At 39.3% G+C, this 21169-nt stretch overlaps 4 protein-coding genes across 5 annotated transcripts; 1 reads left to right on the top strand and 3 right to left on the bottom strand.

Moving 5' to 3' along the window:
• Nucleotides 1–83: 83 nt before the first annotated feature.
• samm50 (SAMM50 sorting and assembly machinery component) lies at nt 84–8721 on the bottom strand. The gene is made up of 15 exons (XM_084554456.1): nt 8461–8721; nt 6700–6810; nt 6389–6490; nt 6210–6297; nt 5684–5790; nt 5235–5365; nt 4945–5032; nt 4451–4579; nt 4213–4284; nt 4038–4124; nt 3698–3768; nt 2458–2525; nt 2223–2369; nt 614–755; nt 84–231 (listed from the first exon to the last, which is right to left on the bottom strand). The coding sequence occupies exons 1-15, from the start codon at nt 8479–8481 to the stop codon at nt 186–188; spliced, it is 1410 nt and encodes a 469-aa protein (XP_084410582.1). The 5' UTR covers nt 8482–8721; the 3' UTR covers nt 84–185.
• Nucleotides 8722–8953: 232 nt separating this feature from the next.
• Nucleotides 8954–10878, bottom strand: efcab10 (EF-hand calcium binding domain 10). The gene is made up of 4 exons (XM_084555791.1): nt 10753–10878; nt 9777–9941; nt 9183–9273; nt 8954–9092 (listed from the first exon to the last, which is right to left on the bottom strand). The coding sequence occupies exons 1-4, from the start codon at nt 10853–10855 to the stop codon at nt 9047–9049; spliced, it is 405 nt and encodes a 134-aa protein (XP_084411917.1). The 5' UTR covers nt 10856–10878; the 3' UTR covers nt 8954–9046.
• A 129-nt stretch (nt 10879–11007) lies between these two features.
• uqcc6 (ubiquinol-cytochrome c reductase complex assembly factor 6) lies at nt 11008–13917 on the bottom strand. Its single transcript, XM_084555792.1, has 3 exons — nt 13784–13917; nt 13261–13377; nt 11008–11735 (listed from the first exon to the last, which is right to left on the bottom strand). Exons 2-3 carry the CDS (start codon nt 13366–13368, stop codon nt 11616–11618), a joined length of 228 nt encoding a protein of 75 aa, XP_084411918.1. The 5' UTR covers nt 13369–13377; nt 13784–13917; the 3' UTR covers nt 11008–11615.
• A 700-nt stretch (nt 13918–14617) lies between these two features.
• On the top strand, nt 14618–21144 carry tdg.2 (thymine DNA glycosylase, tandem duplicate 2). Of its 2 annotated transcripts, none has more exons than XM_084555836.1 (10): nt 14618–15020; nt 15865–16202; nt 16612–16811; nt 16936–17005; nt 17576–17711; nt 18840–18922; nt 19029–19123; nt 19209–19380; nt 19496–19643; nt 19870–21144. In XM_084555836.1, exons 1-9 carry the CDS (start codon nt 14965–14967, stop codon nt 19603–19605), a joined length of 1260 nt encoding a protein of 419 aa, XP_084411962.1. In that variant the 5' UTR covers nt 14618–14964; the 3' UTR covers nt 19606–19643; nt 19870–21144. The 2 variants fall into 2 exon arrangements, with proteins under 2 accessions (XP_084411962.1, XP_084411963.1); XM_084555837.1 differs by having other exon boundaries at nt 14659–14735; nt 19870–21143.
• Nucleotides 21145–21169: the final 25 nt, after the last annotated feature.

Below are 21169 nucleotides of genomic sequence, written 5' to 3'. Positions count from 1 at the left end.
CACCTTCTTCGCCTTCAGTTGACTTGACCCTAACCCTAACCCTCTGACAGCTAAAGATAAAAAAAGATGCAGAACAATGAAAAGTCAGTGCAAACGTTTTATTGAACTAATTCAACGCAACAACAATTCTGTACAAGCAACTTCCCCTTCCAATAACATATGTCTGGCATAAAACAAACATATTTTCACAAGAATCTGATTCCTGCTCCAAACTGGAACCCATCACATATCCTGCAAGGAAAGCAGATAATTTGAAATTACTATCAAAAGAAACCAAAAATTTGCAGAGGTTACAACACATAAGTTACACAATATGTCACCTGAAAGAGTCCTCTCACTATAATGTTAGCATGCTTATCTAAATGTGTATGAAGGAAAATTTTTAAGTGAATTACTTCACAATGTTCATAGAAAAGGCTGGGACATTGCTCAGCAATTACTGTATTTGGGTTGATATATTCCACACATGTATGCAGTATGTTGTATGTAAACGGGAGTGTTTGGTCCGTGCTCTTATTTTCAGACTAACAACATTCAGTTTAAATGTATTTCAAGTAAATCTAACAAGTGAGATTCACAATCAGCTAACACAAGCTAACCTAACCAGCCTTACCTGTCTCCACTCTGGACTCCCATGGGAATGCAGTAATTAACCTCCAGCCTGGCAATGTTCCCCAAACGCAGCACAATACCCAGTCCATACGACCAACGGATGCATTCTGCCAGTTTCTTCAAATGAGCTTGTGGCCCCTCACCTGAGTAAAACACAGAGCACATGTGACCTCAGTGAAACAGAAAATACGGACATCTGCAAATGTATGCATGCATAATTTGAGCCCTGCTTTGCTCAAAAACAAAACCATGAAATTCAAACTTGGTAAAACTAAGATAAAGGTTTCAATTGATCAAATCCTAATTATAACATCTCGGTCTTAAAAGTCAAGATCAGGGCCCGTATTCCTAAAGATTCTTAGCGCTAAGAGTTACTCCTAGTGGCCAAATTCTTAGAAAATTCTTAGAATCATGACGTTTTCCTCTCAAAGTTAGGAGTAGCTCCTAGTAAAGATAAAAGGTATTCCTAAAGAATCTTAGCTCTTAAGAGTGCTCCTAAGGTGAGATCTGCTAAGAGCAGGGAGGAGGACTTTTAGGAGGCTTAGGAATTTCTTAAGCAGAGGAGAAAATGGCTGAAAGAAGAGATAGGGGAGATATTCTCCAACACTGAATGACAATCAAGCTTGCTACAATCGCAATACAGTGGTCCCTCATTAATCGAGTTACGTTCTATAAATAACCCGCAATAGGCGAAATCCGCGAAGTAGTCAGCTTTATTTTTTACAATGATTATAAATGTTTTAAGGTTGCAAAACCCCTCACTACAACTTACAAACATACCGCACTTCAGTCACACTGCCAGCGATCAAAGACACTGTATACTGTATATGTAAATTTGGCAAGCTGAACGCATTCTGTACTGTACAAGAGACACCGTACGGAGGGGATTAACTGACAATGGGCTACCCTTAGCCAATCAGGACGCAGAAAATAATGCGCTGTGAAAAAAAAAAAAAAAAAAAAAAGCATGCAAAATTGCACTAAAAAAATCCGCGGAACTGCGAGGCCGCGAAAGGTGAACCGCGTTATAGCGAGGGACAACTGTATCACCGGAAATGAAAGTCGTCACAACACTGAGGTATTTAACAACAGGAAAAATACCTGTTAATAAATAGAACTATCAGCATGTGAATACTGTGCAAGCGGGACTGAGTTTAATCGCACATTTTATAGGATACTTTTTTAAAGTATAGCTTACTATTTATTTATTTTTATGTAAAGTATTATTTATAATTACACAGTCTTCATAGAGATTAGATTCTGTTATTAAGTCTATTAATTTGATGTCCATTCTAGGCCAATTATCACCAAAAGTGTATTTTTATCTAGCTTTTACAATCAACCAATCACACCTCTTGAAATGATGACTCATACCTAGCAACGGGGTCAACCACACCTCCTCACTAAGATAAGAGTTTCTGTCCATTCCTTGCTAAGAGTTCTCTGAGAATTTTCTGGAATCACTCCTAAGCTAAGACTCCTAGCTAGGAATTTTTAGGCTAAGATAGGAGCTCTCTTAGAGGATTCTTAGAATCTTTAGGAATACGGGCCCTGATCCATAACACACAAATGATACATGACTGAATTGTATTTTGGCTCCAACTTCTCACCATAGTTGAGGTTACAAAGGTTCCCAGCATTGAGGAAGAAGTGGGTCCTGAAGAGGTCACCGAAGCCTCCCCGGCCTGGTCTGAAGGGTAGAGGGGTGTATAGGTGGAGGCCTCCAGCCCAGTAGGCCTCTCCTCCCAGGTAGTCACCTGCCATACCAGTAAAGTCAGCACACAACCCTTCAATTAACAAACTTCAGCTTGGTTAGCTAGCAACTTAGATTAGGTAATGTCTCACCTTCACTCTGTGGGCCCATACTATACATACTGAATCCCCGGACACTGGTGGGGCCACCAAGATAGAACCTACCAAAAAAAAAAAAACCATAAAATATCCAACACACAATATATTTATGAGCTACAGCTTGTCTAGTTAAGAAGTTTTTAATCAGTCACTCCACATGTTGTAGAGTTAAAGCAGAGTCACGGAGGGAGCAACTTCCAGCAAAGATACTGTGTTGGGCAGAATTAACAGGTGAATTCTGATGCTCTGCAGACATATTGAAGCTAGTTACTGTAGTTTGGACAGACAATTTCGTAATAATAATTTACACTGCATTAATCCAACATGGGGAAATTACTTTTCTGCATTTGACCCATCCATTTGTTCATACAGTAGTGTGTACACTTCGAGGAGTAGGATGCTACTGGTGTACTGCCCAGGGGGCAAATTGAGGGTTAGGTGTTTACTCAAGACACCTAAGCCATGGGCATGGATTTGGCCTCCTCACCCCTGGTCAGCATTGTCAGCAACAGAGGCACACAATTTTGATCCAATTAACTCAGTCAAACGTGAACAAAGACGTGACACAAATACTCAATAAGATTGAGTGTGACATAACACGTAGTAAATAAATGCCCAGAAATCGCTTAGAATTCCATTGAACACACTGCTGAAAAACGGCACAAGTGGTCTCCAAGCTCTGACACTGTGGAGTGTCAGACTTGAGCTTGATTGACAGTACCGCAGCACTCAGCGCGTGTAGGGGGTTACACTGTCGAAAGCATTTACACCTGTGCGTTGATGTGTCTGTGTTGTTATGTAATTATGCCACCAAAACACTGGGTGGCGACTGGTCAGCTGTGTTGAGTTTCACTCTGCACTTCACACAATGGTGAGTGAAACTGAGTGGCTCACGTTGGAGTTGAATTAAAATAAATGTAGATTAACTGATAGTTTCACTAAAATCACTGCAGCACAGAAAACAGAGAAGAAGTCTGTGTAAACGGTGTGTATGAGCCTGAACTTTCTGTGGTCGCTTGGCCGGCGAGTCACGTGAACAAGGAAATGCATTTCAGACCAATCACAGGTGTCACAGTCCACATCGCCACAACGCGTAGTTATATTTCCGGGAAGGTGCAAGTCAGGTTATTGCGTAGGGTTTGTAGATGTAGCTATGCTGTCAAATTGGCGTAATACTATAATTCGTGCATTAGAAGTAATAATAGTAATGGCCTGTTGGACTGTATTTCCATACCTGTCTGCTATACTTGTTGGCCTGTCACCGATGGGTAGAAGCAAACCACCCCACAGTGAGGCAGAAAGCACCTGGAGGAAAAAGTAAAAGGGTTTAGTGAAGTTGACTTGTACACAAAATGACAGTAACCTTTTATAATGGGAAAATGTATACCTAAGTAAATAATGACTATACCATTAATCTGTGTGTAATTTAATTAAATCTTCTGCTAACGGGCCATTTTCACAACTGCCTGAGAGCAATGCATAACTGGAAGCCTTTATTTGGCCCAGTATTACAACTTAAAGTACACCTGTGTAAGTGCCTTCTGCTGCAAAATGGTTAAAATTCAGAATCTCACCGAGTCCCAGAAGAGTGCTTTGTTGAGCTGGATCTCAAAGTCCTCCTTTAGGAAACTGGCGTCCCCCCCTGTGTAACCAGCGAGTTCCTGCACAAACATAAAACGTTAGCCTTGTGTATAAGATGAGGTACAGTATGTTGTACCTCATGTTTAGATCTGAAAAGGAACAACAAACCTGATGGATCTTCAACAGACCACCTTTCCTCGGGAGGATGGAGGAGTTCCTGGTGTCGATGATCATCGCATGCTGAAAAACAAAATGACTCCATTAACACCTGCTGTAAATATTGTTTACTTCTATTCTAAGAAACTCTGTCTTTTTCTACTGTTCAATAATTCAAATGTACAGCTTGCCATCTTCAACACAAACGTTACAGGAATTTGGTTTTCAATGTAAAATATAAAACAAATACCGAAAGAGAGGACTTCAAGGAGTGGCCGCTCTCCTCCCGGACAGCAAAAGAGGCAGTTCGAGCCAGACACCCCAAATCTCTCCACACTCCCTCCCACTTCAGGGTTTGGTTGGTCTTCCACACAGGGAACTGCGAGTGGTGAATTGGTAATAAGACAACACTTTGCTACTTATGTTTTATTACAGATGTCATTTAGAAAAAGAGTATACAAAACATAAAAAAAATAGCTGTTGTTCTACAAAAAAAATCATAGCTGTGAAAGTCAGCTGGTACTGCCATATTATCCAAAGATAATGGATTAGTAGTTTGTGTAAGACAACTTGTCTATATTGAATACAAATAATTTTTTTCTTAGGAACAAAACTATATATAACTGGACATCACCCACCAAGACCTTTGAATGTTTTAACTGTCATACAACCTAATTTTGTAAAATCACTTTACAAACTGAGTACAATTCATTGTGGAAAAGACACACGTAAACACATACTTACGCTCATTTCAGCAGAGATGCCTCGATCCGTCTCCCTCAGTGAACTCCATGGAAACTGACCTGTTACTTTGTACACGTTGAGCGAAATACTGTTGAAGTTGGAAGAAGAAAAGAAATCTCAATATCCTGCTAGGAGCCCTTTACAATTACAAGATACACCCACTGATGACTACTGGATATATTTGTCTTTTGTTTCTGAATTGTGCCACATTGGTTTTCAGTTGCGTTTCATAGGTTGTAATTTCTAAATTGTTTTTTTTTAAGTCTTTCATGAAGTTTGTCATATCTTACTTGCGTTCAAAGTGTCCTGGTTGAGGTTTGAAGAAGGACAGGCCGTAGGATGTTTCTTTGGTGCCATAGGAGAACTGGAATGTCAGTTTTTCTGCCCGACCAAATACATTAGGTAACTTCAAGCCCAGTACCTGAAATGAAAGAGAATCAATGAGCTGATCAGGGTTTCCTTTATATTCATTCTGAATTTAGGGGTAACCACATTAATATAAAAACTTTACATCTGAAATACAACAAAGCCAATTTTTGTGCGAACAGGTTTGGGTCCAGGTAAAAAACCAACAACTGAATAAACAACTTTACTGGATTAAAATATCTTGCTGAAATTGGAAATTATTTTTACAGAAGAAACTAGAAAGTCATTGTATTGAAGCCACTGTATTGTGGCAACTAGATTAGGTTCAAAACACATACTGGTAGATGAAGGTATGAGCTATTACGGCACCCACCATGCTTCCTTCATTGTTTCCAACCATAGTGTTGTAGCTGCCAGTCATTCGTCTCAGCTCTGTGACTTCAAAGGTCACATCGAGGCCGTTAGGAAGAGCATCCTCACCTAAACACAAGAAAAAACAGACAAACTATTGATGAGATATTATATGTTTAGTCTGAACACAGTTTTGTAATCCTTTCCAGATTACTACAAATCACTAATTTTAGCCATGGTATGAAAAAAATAAAAAAATAAAAAAATTCTACATGCATTGTGAAAGTCTGAATGATGTCTTCAGCATGAGCAAAAACAATACTATGATTGCAATTAGTTATAAAAAAGCTTGGATTCGTTTGCAAGTTAAATGAAGTATAGTTTTAAATATATACTAAGATGCAGATAATGCCAAAGAACTGACTTAATTTTTACTGCCACTGTAACTCATGTGAGGCAGACGTTTTTTAATAAGCCAATATCACTAGTTTGACCAGTGAATCAAACGAGGACAATGTGGGCAAAGACCATGCAGTGACTGACAGTACCTCGTGAGGTGTCAATAACAACTTCAACCTTTCTAAAGATGCCAAGACGCAGCAGCTTCTGTCGGGCCTCGTGAGACCTTCGCATCACCTGCACAACAAAATGAACGATGTGTCACAGTTACTCACAAGCATAATGTGAATAAGTATGAATCAGTACAGCCATTTTAACGTGCACCTACATCAATGAGGTTCTTTGCCCGGAAGACTTCTGAAATTTCATAAGTCAGCAGGTCCTCCTTGGTTCTTCCAAGTCCATCTATGTGCACTTTTTGAACTACAACCTGAAAATAGACATACAACACAAGAAACAACATGATCATACAAAACTAAATAAAATGGATTCAATTTACAGAAAAAAAGGCACATACAATAATGCAGTGTCTTCCATATATAAAACTATTTCAGGTCCAAGCTAAGACGTCTTTGGGTGACTCTGTGTTGAGTTTTAGATTTCACTGTGTCGATCATACTGCACCAAAATAAATCTTACATCCTTGTTTTCAAGAACTTCTTGCTTTGGCTCCTGCTCAATCTCTGGAACGTCAATGTCATCTGCCTGAACTCCTAACTCCGGCCCCTGCATGGGCAGAGGGTCGAGGCTCTGCAACACAAAAGATGAGAAAAAAACATTAAAATCACAATTAATGACAGTGAAGACAAGAAACACATAATCAGATAAGAGAAGCTGGATCAGAGAATGACTGACTGATTTTTGCTTGAAATCTTGGCTATGGTATTCAATGATCAAAACTGTAACTGATGATTTTTATAACCTGACTTATCAATTAAGCGACTGAGTGTTTCAGATCTACTATACGAGGGAGCCCAATGAAGGGAAACAAGTGACAATCAAATTCAGAATTCTAAAGCATTCAGAGCATGTTTTGGCTGATGACACACCCATCCAATATACACACACTGATCAGCCATAACATTATGACGAACAGGTCATAGTCTCTGAAAAAGTGAACAATATGGCTATCATGGCACTTGTCAGTGGGTGGGATATATTAGGCAGCAACTAAATATTTAGTCCTGAAAGTTGATGTGTTAAAAGCAGGGAAGATGGACAATTGAAAGGATTTGAGCGACGTTGTCAAGGGCCAAGCTGTTGACGACTGGGTCCGAGCATCTCCAAAACTGCAGCTCTTGTGGGATGTTCCCAGTCTATAGTGGTCAGTACTTATCAAAAGTGGTCCAAGGAGAGAAAATCAGTGAACCAGTGCACCAGTGTGGTCTGACGCAATTTGAGATATTGTATCTCAAAGCTTGTAATCACTTTTGATCTGAGATTTTGATTTGAGATACAATATCTCAAATTGGTATCAAAGTAAATGCAGGTTCTGGTGACAGAACACACAGCCAAGCTCGGTTTGCTAACCCCTATCCACTATTTAAAGAATGGAAGAAGAATGCATGGTCTGTTGAGTTATGTTTTCTTTTACACCGCTCGGATGGCCAGGCGCATGTGCATTGCTGACCTAGGGCCATGGCATTAGGATGCAAGGAACAACCCCTTGCCACTGCCATGGGAGTATGCTTGGTCTGCAGCAAAATCAACAGAAATAAAATAAACTAGGTTTCCCAGAGGAAATTTACATGGTAATGAAACAATCAATGTTATTCACATCACGGGTTGGTGGCTTTAATTTTGTGGCTGATCGGTGAATACATTAGTAACAAGGGAAATGCTGCATGTGGAAAGTGGAAAGACTAGTTAAATGATTAAACACAGTATGTCCACACCGAAGCAGGAAAATGAAGGGAATGAACAAGAGCAAGGGGAAGACAAATTAAGAGTTAGGGGGGAAATTTGTATAATGAAGAAGTTCAAAGCTTTATATATTAATCCTTTCACCTTAAATGTAAAACCTTCAGACATGACCTCGGTATTTGTAAAAGCCTGTGGACAGCACTGTGCTAGATAATAACGAGTAAGTAACACGGTGTAAACAACACTAACAACAGAGAGACGCCTGAAAACAAGATAGTGTGTTGACTGCAGCAAGACTACAGTGTATGAAGACACCACTAGCACCGCGTAATTACACTGGTCATGAAGTTAAACTGAAACCACCACTTTTTAGCCGTAGTTAACCGAGTCTCCTGTCAGAGAGCAGCATGCCCGAGCCTTGTTGAATGTACAGTGTGGGCCTTTCCTCTCAGCACAGTAACCGCTCTGTCAGATAACTCACTGAACACACTGAGAGGTCAAAGTCCTAGCTAACACGGTCACTGGACTTTTTCTTACCCTGGCATGGACGGTGCCCATGCTGAGCTCCACGGGGTGCTTTGCCGGCAAATACTGCTAAAACTTGGAGTGACAGAAAAGACTAACTAATTTAACCTACAAGTAACCGGAGAAAGGAGAGCAACCTCCGTATAAGGAAGCAGCCATGTCACTTCCTGACCACGCCTTCTGCTGCTGCGCATTCAACACCACAGCGCTGCAGAAAGGAGGAATGATCAAATGCATAACGCCACGATTCCTTTATTTCCTTTACACTATTTCTGTTACTACATGATATATTTTAACAACAACGAGATATCAATATTGTAATGTTTTTTGTTTTCTTTGTGTTTGGTTGTTTAGGTTCTAATAAAAAAAATAAAAAAAAAAATGAATAAAACATTTCCACTGGCAATTTGACCAAGTTGGATGACTAAACCTTTCCCTATAGGAGCAGCAGTGGGAAACGTATCCTTCACAATTGCAAAAAGTACCAGCAACAAATTTTAGTTTAGTTTAATAGCAATGAATATATAAAATGAACTCGCTTTACAAAGCACACTTCTCCTTAACATAACATAACATGAGTGGAAGGAAACGTCCAAGTTCACAGTTGTGCATATGTTGCCGAGTATCTCTGGAGACCTTGCATCCTGTAAACAGCAAAAAGAGACAAAAATGAACTTCACAATATGGCGAATTTGATAGTGCTGGTAAATATTTTCCTGTTGTGCTGCTCTTACGCTTCTGTTTTGAAGGTCTCATGGGATATTCTGTCTTCGTTTACACCTTCTGGACATTCATTAATGTCTTTTATACCCAGCGTGGTTAGAGCTGTATAGGGAAAAAAAGCTTTTGTGACTGTTATAATAAGAATCATTATTTTCAAAATAGCATTTCTGTAAGGATATTACAATTTGCTATACAATGTTCTATGTATGTGTTTTTTTATGTTTATTTTTAACCAAATCTTTTATCTTTATCTTATCTTTTAGTGTCTTATACTTGTAGTTTGTTAATGCTTTTGATGTCTGTTAAGTATTTTAAACCCTGTTTTACTTGTATGGTGACCTTGGGTGGTTTGAAAGGTGCTTATAAATAAAATGTATTATTATTATAATTATTATGTAGTAAATAAAGGTATAGTAATGGATTACCAAATAAGCTTCTACATTTGACATATTGTAAGTATAGACATTGGTTCAAGATAAAGATTGAATAAATACCAGAAAACTCATTGATTAGCCAGAATGAATAACATTGTAATTAATTATACTGACAGTGCATGCTGTATCAGTCCCTGTGGCCAAGATGGACACAAAGTGTCAAGCGCTCACCCTGCTTGTACTGAGCAAACGTGATGGATTTTTGATTTGTGGGGTCCAGTATGCCAAGGACTGTATCCAAGTTTGGGTTGTTGAACAGATTTGGTCCCTTCACGCCATTTTTCTGAGAAATCTTCAGCTGCTCCAGCTGTTCAATAAGAAACTCCCTGGGATTCTCTGAATGAAACAATCAAAATCATTGTGTTAAACAATGACAAGGGGGAAAACATTAAATAGTTCAGGGATGTTTGGTGCAATCAAAATATTAAATTTCAGAATAACCATATAATCTGGATAAAACCTGATGTTGTTAATAACTAGTAAAAATACAGCAACAGTATGGTGTTTGTGCTGCGTTAATGTATGTTGTAACCTCTAATTGTATGTTTACAACCCTTTCTTATTATAATTATTTTCTTAGGTTATACACCTCTTTTCTATGTCTTACAGAATTATACAGATAAATGCCATTTTATTAGGGATGATCTAGCTAAAACTAATTAAGGCTATGTACAGTCATGTAATAAACTCTATAAATTACGTTTTGTGCAATACAGCACCACAAAGAATAGCTTAAGTTTTTGTCAACACCTCTTTTAAATGATTTTGTTTCAACATAACAAATTTACAGATTAAAGATTTATTTCTGTGCAGAGACAGCATCAGCTTTATCCCATTACACACCCAATAAACAGATTGTATGTTTATGATCCGGATAGTGTGTAACCATTTCCCCAGATTTTCTGTTCAGTTTATATCCATCTCGAGGAGAGTCAGACAGATGCAGTCCGGCACAGATCCAGTCAAATAGCTATGAATTTCGGCTGAACCGCGAAATAAAAACGGAGATTGCTGTGCCCATTTTATTAGCTTTTCAGACTGGTGAGGGCACTGTTTTATATGAGCTAGCAGGCTAACTATCCCAAAAAAGTTGTTTAGCACAGGATAACAGGGTTTCTTCTGTAACAGACACGAAATACGTTCTAACCAGGTCTGTAAAAGAAGAGCATGCTGGTCAGGTTGTCCATCATCTCGATAATTTTATGTTTCTTGAGATATTCAGCGGCGTCTTTTTCTCTCTGCGTCGCCATCTTTCCCAGTTGAGCGTGTTGCTAGGATACGCCGATGTCAACGGTAAGTGCGCGTGCGCACTCACGTTTTTTGCTCGTTTATACTTGTGAGGTCCCTCATTGATAAGTCAATAAAAGGTCAGAAAATAAAACACCACTTCTCGACTCAAAGCTGATGTGGCTTTTCTTATTTTATATATCCAAGAGTGTAAAACTCAATACCCATTTAATACATAATTTATGCAAAAAAATGGTAAATGTTTGTGTGATTCTGTATAAATCACCGCAAAGTACTTCCAAAATTATCGTTTGATATTTTTCATTTAAAATTCATTCATTCATCTTCTGTACCTGCTTATTCCTGTTAAGGGTCACGGGGGTCTGCTGGAGCCTATCCCAGCTGTCCATTTAAAATACATTTTAAAATTATTTTCTGCTTGATGGAAACCATCAGCTCCTGCTTAATATGTTTAATACAGTGTATAATCACTTCCTCACTCCCTCAGAAAACACAAACACGTTCAAAAAAGATTATGTATTTACAACAGACAAAAATGGTTGCGTTCCACATAAGCTCCTTATAGTGGAAGGATAAATGGCAACAGTGGTGTTGTATTTCATTCTGTGCCTCTTTTTGTTCCATTAGAAGAACTGTCCAAACAGAAAATATTCATTTCCAGACATCCCAGAAGCAACTCCATTCCCAGGGAAATTGAAGCCGTAGGTGTTGGTAAAATTTGGACATTGTCTGTTGTGACTATCACACAGAGGAAGTTTTAATTCAGTCTGCATTTTGTTGTGATTTAAGCTTCTGTATGGCCGCAGCAGCATCTTCTCTGACTTTGTATCCTCTCAGTTCTGTCCGAAGCTCGCCAGGCTTTGGTGGGATTTCTGGTATACTCTGAAAAACAAAAAAAAAACAAATAGGAAGCACTATTAAACACACACTGAAGATGTAAGACATTTTAACTTAAAGTTTCAGTAATGCATGTGACTTTTATATATAAATTAATAAAAGTCACATGCAATGATAATACTGATTGAAGTAAACCTCTCCGTATTCCTTCATGCCAAAGTGCCCCCACTCAAAAAAACATTTACAATTAAGACTTTTTCACAACACAACATATTTATGGAACACTAAGCAGTTGGATAAGTAGTGCTACATGTTCTTTTCATGCACAACTGACCAACAATTGATGAGAGCTGAAACTGAAATCTGATCATGGAAAACATCAGAGATGAAAAACAAATCAAAGCGTTTCTTCTAAGTTTGTTTTTTGAGCTAATTCTGACACATGAATGCTAGTTGGGTTAACCATTCTAACTGCCTCTTATGCACCTTGTTTTAATTGAAGCACTTTAAGAACTCTTAGAACTTTTTAGAACTACTACTACGTGATGAATGATGATATGTGGTATGCAGTGTGTGATTGTGCAGTGTGCCTGTGAAATATGTGTTGGTTGATTGTACAGTATGCGTGCTGCTTATGTTGTTGACTGTGTCTCTTGTCCCTTGAAATTTTGAAATAAGCTACTACAATGCGCCCTTTTAAATTGCCCCTTGGGGACAAATAAAGTGCTTTGAATTGAATTGAATTGACAACAATTATAACATTTATATATGCACTGCTCAAAAAAATGAAATTACATGACATGAAAGGGTCTGGAGAAGCTGTGGAGAATGTTATGCTGCCTGTAACATTGTTCAGCATGACCAGTTTGGTGGTGGGTCAGCGATGGTCTGGGGAGGCATATCCGTGGAGGGATGAACAGACCTCTATAGGCTAGATACCCTGACCGCAATTAGGTATCAAGATGAAATCCTTAACCTAAATCCAATAGGACAACTCTGGGACATTATGTTTCAGTCCATCCGACGCTGACAGGTTGCACCTCAGACCGTTCATTAGCTCAGTGATGCCCTGGTCCAGATCTGGGAGGAGATACCCCAGGACAGGACACCATCCGTCGTTTCATTAGGTACAAGCATGTGGAGGCCATACAAACTACTGCATACCATTTTGAGGTGCTGCAATGAAATTTCAGCAAAATGGCCTCGCCTGCCGCATCATTTTGTCACTTTGATTTTCGGGGTATCTTTGAATGCAGTCCTCTGTAGGTTGATCACTTTCATTTCCATCAAATGATTATACACAGTCTTTCCGTTAATGCAGCACTTTCATATCTGTGGTGCAGAGACTGAAAAATCTATGGGGGCTGCAAGAAAATAAAAGCTGACTGGACTCAACTGGACATATGAGACACACAATATACAGTGCTAGCAAATATGACTGACCCCACTGCTGCTTCATTGTTGCATCCCAACCTTTTGCAGAATTGTTTAGTGATTTAAACTACAGAAAACTCAAACCATCAACTGGTTTGAGTTTTCGAAAGTTTCAAAGGTTTATTCTATCTCTCACCAGATCAGGTAGGTAGTACTGGTGGACGACCTGTGCTCCTGCAAACATGGCCAGGACACTGGCTCCTAACAGCCTGATGTACCGAGGCCAAGACACACCAGCTGGCATCTTCACAACCTGGACACAAAGATGAGTGTACAAAACTAATAACCATCATTGAATTTTAATATTTGATCCGTTCCCTTTCATGATTCAATGGTCAGTTTAATATGATTACTAATAATTCTGTCTAAATGGAAGTGTTATTCTTGCTTAAGCGACTCGTGATTAGAATAATAATACTAGAATAAATATTATCAATCACAATTAATTTGATTTTCTAGCTAATATATACCCCTATAAGTATGACATTATGCGTACATACTGGACATGTACTGTGTGTGACCTGCACAGTACTGACAGGAAGGCCACTGTCAACAATTAGCCAAGATGTAAGAACTGCAGGGTTAAAAGTCTGTAGGACTCAAGCTTTAAACACAAAATCAAATACAGCCTGACATGACACGAACATGTAAACCCTTACCTTGTTTATTTCACTGACAAATAGGTAAATGGAAGTAGAAGTGAAGCCTTTTTCATCCTGTTACACAAAGTGTCGGTCACTGGAAAACACGCAGGTCATACTGTTTAGCTAACACGGAGATGATTTGTAAGAATAGCGAGTCCTCACTCCGCCCCTATTTACTGCTGCCATTCAGATTGACGTTCCCTTGCCTTCCTCACTTGTGCATTTGTGCCCACAGATTTAATACATTTATTGGTAGATTTTCTAGATGTAAGGAAAAAATAGCTCTGTATCAAACGATTTAGAAGCTTCCCTCGATCGCGCAAGAAGCATTTTTTTTTTCATAAATATTTAATTCAATAGCTGCATACTTGATGCATCGATATTCTTTTTCATCTTACGTCGTTAAAAATGGTTGAAACAAGTACACCGGGGAAATAACCTTGTAAATTACACAAAGTGTTGTTTATGTGATCTTGAGAATTAAGATTTCGATTTTTCACGGTCTGTTTATTTTTTGGGTGTTTCTAATGTTTCTGCGGAGTGATGGGCGTCATTAAAACACACCATCTTTGGCTTCCATTTTCTTCTACGGAATAAATTTGTGTTGGTGCATTTATGTTACGACGTCGTTCGCCACCTAGGGGTAATGTTAGAGAACTCACACAGTCTATGTGTACGACCACAACCTTTGTGTATTTGTAAGAGTTACATGTGTTAAGTGGTCGGGACTATTCTGTTGATTACATATCAATCGTATATTTAATGTTACAGTCACTTGATTTAAAAATGTTAAAAATGTACGAGTCTGTTTTATGCAGTACACCTGGTGACCACAAGATGGCGGTAAGCTTTCAGTTAACCCGATCAAAACGAAATGTTGAGCGTTTAAAAGGTCTTTGTTTTGGGAGGTTTCCCAACCCCCCCGCTCGTTTCCTTATTTGAAAACTAAAGAAAAAATGTATGACAGGTATGTTACTTTGTTCATTTCCACTTGTTTTTTGTTAATATAGCGCTCGTTTGGTTTATCAAGACAGCCGTAGGACTCTGTAATGTTGTTAGCTCACTGTTAGCTAACCGTTCCTGTAGCAGCGTCCATCCGTCTTTGTGCCAGCAGTGTGCTGTATGTGCTACGGCTTGTATTAATGTATCTGGCAACAGAATGAATGTTAATGCACTGAAATAAGTCAACAGTTAAGATGGAGGAAAAGCAGTTTACATCACTGACGGTTCCCACGGATTATTTTCAGCAGTGGTGAGTTGGTGCTGGAGGTGGCAGGAGGTCTCGGGAACTTCTCATGTTATCTCTTCATTTTCATGCATGATGGAGGAAAAATATAACCATCTGACACATGACATTACCCTCTGTATATTCAACATTGTAGCAAGTGATAGTGTAAATATGATGGATTGTAAATAAATTGTCAAAATAGAATGCGATGTTTTTATTTTTTCTTAATGTGGAATACAGGATCATCAATTAGTTATGATGAAGTTATGGGCCATCAACATTTGGTAATTACACAACGTGGTTATCATAGTTCATTATATTTACCATAGAGATTGTTTGACATTTAAATGAAATACTAAAGTATTCATGTCAGTACATTATCCAGCAATTATTACACCATTATTTGCTACAGGCCTTATTAAAGCACCTGCAGTAGCTTTCAGTCAGATTGAATGAATGGTTGCAGCCGTAAAATAAACCGTTCACATGCTTGACTTCGCATCATTGTATCTGCACAGTCACAAAGTCCTGTTAAATGTTTCTATACCTTCATTCCATTCTGGTCGACTAAGTTTCAAAGTGAATATTTGTGGGTGAAACAAGTGAGTGTACGCTCAAATAGAAAACCAAAAAAAAAAAAAAAAGACAATCATTTGGGTGCCAGAGTTGCTTAAAAAGCAGTAAACGAAATGCAGAGAATGTGAACCGTTGTGTACCAGTGCATGTATGTTTGTCAGGATTGTGCCTTGTGTGACTGTAATTTTCTCTCACCTCGCTTCCTCACACACCTCACTGAACGTCATTTCTCCTCGTGTCTGGGCCCTTCTTCTGCTCACCTTCTTTGTTTATTCTTTCTTCGCTTTATCAGGTACCAGTCCAGTCAGCAGCACCCCGAGGCGCAGCATGTGATGTCATATCACAACATGGGCCATTACACAGAAGGTCCCGCAGATGAGCCCGTCATGACGGAGCTGTCTGTCCACAGAGATCCGCCTGTTTACCAGGAGCCTTTTTACCAGAACTACCCTCAGTTCCCAAATCACTACCAGGAGCAAAGCTGGCAGCAGAATGCCAGGGAACAGCAGCCGCAGCAGCAGCAGCAACAGCAGTATCCTCCAGTCCTGCACCACCCGCAGCATCAACATACAACACAGCAGCTGGAGCCGAGTGTTCATCACCAGCTTCAGCCCCCTGGCCCCCCTAAAGGTAATGGAGGAGTTAATCAGTCAGAGTGATTCACCTCAAGATGGTATAAGACACATAAACCGTATTTAAAGGGACAGTTCACCTCAAAATCAAATAAGCATCTCTTAACAGTACTATGGTTGATTTCTGGAAAGAGATATTGCTGTTGAGGTTTTCAAAAAAAAAAGTTCTTTGTTTTCCATTGAGCACTAGAAGAAGAGTGTTATGTGGTTCCATTCTGTTTGAGAGCAGGCTGATGTCTTCAAAATAATTACATTAAAACCAGCTTGATGGATAAATATCACTTCAGGCCAGAGTATATTGTCTGATGTTTATTTGATGTTTGGGGTGAACAGTTCCGCTCAGGATCTACTAGTTTAGTGTAGTACATTTAGGAGTTTCCTAATAGTTCTTTGTTCGGTGGTCGCAGCCGTGACACCAGTGAAGAAGAAGCGAGGCCGGCCTCCTAAACAGCAGGCTGAAGACGGCGACGCACAGGAGGAGGAGGACGAGATCGAGGCTGCCAAAAAAGCCAAGAGGGCTCTCAACCGCTTCAACGGCATGTCGGTGGCCGAAGTCATGGCCAAAACTCTGCCAGATGTTATAACGTACAATCTTGACATACTGATAGTGAGTTATTTACTGGGAATATGTTAAGAATGTTTATATTGTTCTCAGTCACTTTTTTTTTCATTTGTAATATTGTTGCAGTTTTTACGTCTGTTGCCACGGTAACCGCTCTGTTTCTCCTCAGATTGGAATTAACCCAGGACTATTGTCAGCCTACAAAGGACACCATTACCCAAACCCAGGAAATCATTTCTGTATGTTGAAATTCAATTTCATTACTGACTACAGGGAATAATTACCAGCACTGTCTTTTCATTACTTCTCCCCTGTTGGGCCCAGTGTGGCTCCATCATTACTAATGTGTGATATAACGTTGTAACTTTCAGTCTGATGTGTTGGTTCTGCCATAAAAATTATGTCTTTGGCTTCAATATTGTACATATCTGTGTACATATCATGTAGAATCAGTGGAACAGGCAAACAACAGGTTGCACAGTACACCTGACACAGTACAAACAAGAATATTACCATTGAGAGACTGCTTTTCAGAATAAGAGCCAGGAATCATTGAAATCTACAGAAATATTACATTTTTTCTGTGATTTATAACATCTTTTGCATGTATGATATTAGTCTTTATGTTTTATTTAGTGTTTGTTGTTCGTGGTTAGGCAGCCAAACATACACAGTCTGATACCGGCGCTAGTTTTTACACTGCTGCTGTCTGTGCTGACATGGTCCTGTAGAGTCAGTGCAACTACAATGACTGAAAAGAGTCTTAACCCAGAGGAAAGTGTAATCTTCACCTCTTGTTTTGTGTGCAGGGAAATGTCTGTTTTTGTCTGGTCTAACTGACCAACAGCTCAACTACATGCATGACCAGACCCTGCCAGAGCAATACAGCATCGGCTTCACCAACATGGTGGAAAGGACCACACCCGGCAGCAAGGACCTCTCCAGGTAAAACAAAACAGCAACACTCAATGTACTGTATGAAGTAAAAAAAAAGCAGACTTAGACAGAATTTAATTATGGGGCATGTTTTAACTGATACAGTGGGAAAAAAATACCTCTTCACACAGCTGGCTAGTCCTACAAACAATCCATTCTGTTTTAAACAAATTTAACTCCATGGTGTTTAGGTGCCATATATGACCACAGGGCTGTTACTGATCTGTCCATCACTGCTAAAAGCCGACCCAAACCATTGCTAGCTCGATGTGGGATTATCTCCAAAAGAAAGAAAACATGCCATTTTCACAATGAGTTATTTTTTTACAACGGTAAAAGAAAAATCTGTATGTCTCGTTTGTGGGGCTACTGTGGCAACTGCAAAGCGGCGCAGGTTGGTGACCCCTGATCTAGTTGTTTTAATTTGCAAACTGAAGCCACAGTAGACTAGGGTCACACTAACATCTCGGTCTTTGAGAGTCTTTGGTTTCTGGAAGGATTTATGTCCATGCTAACACTCCTGAAAACACGTAGCTGTCACTGTGGCTGATCAGGGCTGATATTGCCGCAGTCATCCCACCAATCAATGGCTGTTCCAAGCCTCACCAAAAAACATGCTAACGCACATCGAATTGTTGCAAATAACCTGAATATTAGCTCGGTTCCTGTGCCTGTACAGTAGGCAGTCGCATGATAAAATGCAGAATTGATTTGATCTGCTAGCACAGACAATGAGGGCCCAAACCCCTGTGATTATTTATATATATCCATTAAATAAACTCCTGGTAATGGTTCCCAAAAAGATCCACATGATAGCAGGAGGGGGAAGTCAGTGAATGGCACGTAGAGACTGAACTGATAAAACCAGCCAGGAAGCAAACGTGTGTCTGTGTCATTGTCTCCAAAAGTCCAACACGACTTAAGCTAAAGTAAGGTCAAACGGTTTCTCATTTTCTTGAGTCCTAAAGAACAGCATGGATGCTAAATAAATGTGGAAAATGTTTGTGTCAGAAAGGAAACACATAAGTGTGGCCCTAGCCTATGACTGCACTCCAGACCTATTATCATTTAGTGCATCACATGAAAAAAAGATTTGTCTGCTTTTAACTTTTTTGTGAAATCCTTTTTTCGTACCAGTAAGGAGATTCGTGAAGGGGGACGACAATTACTTGACAAGCTACAGAAATACAAGCCATTAATAGCAGCTTTTAATGGAAAAGGTAAAGTAATCCCTTCAAACGCCAAAACCACTGGATTTCTGTCTGAAATGTTCATTGATAAAAACGCAGCATACGTTTGGCAGTAACATTCCTGTGCATTTTGCAGGTATTTACGAGATCTTCTGCAAAGAAACCTTCGGCGTGAAGGCCAAGAATCTCGAGTTTGGTCTGCAGCCCTACAAAATCCCAGAAACCGAAACAGTATGTGAAGACAGAAGCTGTGTTATTCTTGAAATATACTCCATCCTACTACAAACATCCTTACAGGATATTTCCTTTTTCTTAGGTGTGCTACTTAATGCCATCTTCCAGCCCCCGCTGTGCCCAGTTTCCCCGTGCGCAAGATAAGGTGCATTTCTACATCAAGCTGAAGGAACTGCGAGACCAGATGAAAGGTGTGTTACCTTCACACGAGGTGCTAGAGACGCAGTACTCCTTCGACCTGCAGCTCGCTAAAGGTAAATAACAGTACAGCTGACACGCCAGGCGCTGGTCGGCTTTTCTTTTTGTGGCTCTGTCGAACAAAAGGATACACATGTCATGAACTCACTGCTGCTGTTTTTTTTTTTGCAGAGGATGCTAAGAGGATGTCAATCAAAGAAGAGCAGGTGGATCCGGAGTATGAAAGCTGTAGTGGGACGGCGCAAGGCAAAGCAGCAACTCCTCCAATTAAAACAGAGTGAGGAGAGGAAAGAACAGGCCTATCTGCTGTAGCACTCAGGTAGCTATACTGTGTTTCAGTTTAATTAAATGAAATTGGACAGTCTGTTGTTTCAGCTGTAAAAAATGTCTCCAAACCACTGTTCTATCTAAAGTGAGTTAAAAGTCTGATTTGATTTTTTTATATATAATACAGACATAAATTGAACGCATGAGAAACTTTAAAATATGTTATGGTTGATCTATACCAGTGTACTAATAATAATCTTCATTGTGGTCTCTTGCAGAAAAGGACATTGTAGGCCGGTCAGCAGACAACATCACGTGGAACCACCACAGCTGGGCATGTTTGCTCAAAAGATACCAAATATCAGCTGAACCAGTAGCACAATACACCAGTGAGGGGAAAAACTGACTCCACGACAGAAGAGAGGCCGCGCTGTTCCTGGAGCATCACAATGTCACGCACAAGAGAGAAAGGGCCCACGTTTTCTACCACTCGGACTGTGCATGTTTTCTTGGTGTTATTTTTATCACAATGTATTTATTGCATTTTGTATGATACGTGTTTCCAGTGACTTATTTTGTATTTTGATAGAATGGTATTTTATGATTTATGGGCTGTATAAATAGATAATAATGGTACTCTGGAATTTCTAATCTGTAAGAGCAGAGTTATTAAATCTCTTCTAAAGCTGACATGTTTACTGTCTCATTGTTTGAGTCGTTCATGTGAAGCTGGAATAACGTAAGAAAGGACGCATGGACACACGAGCACTCTGAAAGAATGGCTGATGCTTCTTCACAAGTGGGAAGTCAAGTTTTATAATGAATGATTGATTTGTTAGTTGGATGGTTCTATTTCTTATCAACTGCTTTTTTTTTTTTCTGTTCATCTGTTTGGTTACTACAGAAAACCACAATTTCGTGAATCAAAATAGTAATAACAGGAGGTTGTGGGTGTTGCATATTTCTGCTCTGCGCTGGGTTATACCACTGAATATACTGGACCGGACTCGGATATTTTTCATAAGTGACGGGTTCACAGTTTAGTTATATTTACCCTATTTTCTGATCAGAAGCAAAAGAGCAATAGTGTTGTTATTGACTGACTTTGTGCAACCTCCTGTTTCTAACATGGACTTAGTAATGAAAGAAGAAACACGATCAATAAAACTGACCCATGTTGAACCCTGTGTAGGATTCTGCAACACAGTGTTGAAACATTTAACCGACTTATTATTTTATTATTACTTTTACTCTTTATTATTTCTATTTTGGTTAATTCTGTTAAAAATCACACACACAAAAAAGATTTGTATTATTATTATCTGTAAAACTAAACTTGTAATCCCCTCTTATTCTTATTCTTGTAGTCACTAATCAAATTAAAAACTGAAAAACTGCCAGTACACTACAAACTCAACCCTTTAAACCCAACAATCAGCCAATAGAAAACAACCTCACTGAGTTTAAAAGTCGAGCAGCTCGTACCAATGCTAAAATAGGTGCGTACCGTTTTATCTGTTTGCAGTTTCCTGGCGCATTTTAGGCTATAAACATAATCTTTAAACTCCGTCTTTTTCA

Source organism: Chelon labrosus, assembly GCF_963514085.1.
Source record: "Chelon labrosus genome assembly, chromosome: 11".
Classification (NCBI taxonomy): Eukaryota; Metazoa; Chordata; class Actinopteri; order Mugiliformes; family Mugilidae; genus Chelon; species Chelon labrosus.
This window is presented reverse-complemented; position numbering and strand designations above follow the sequence as displayed.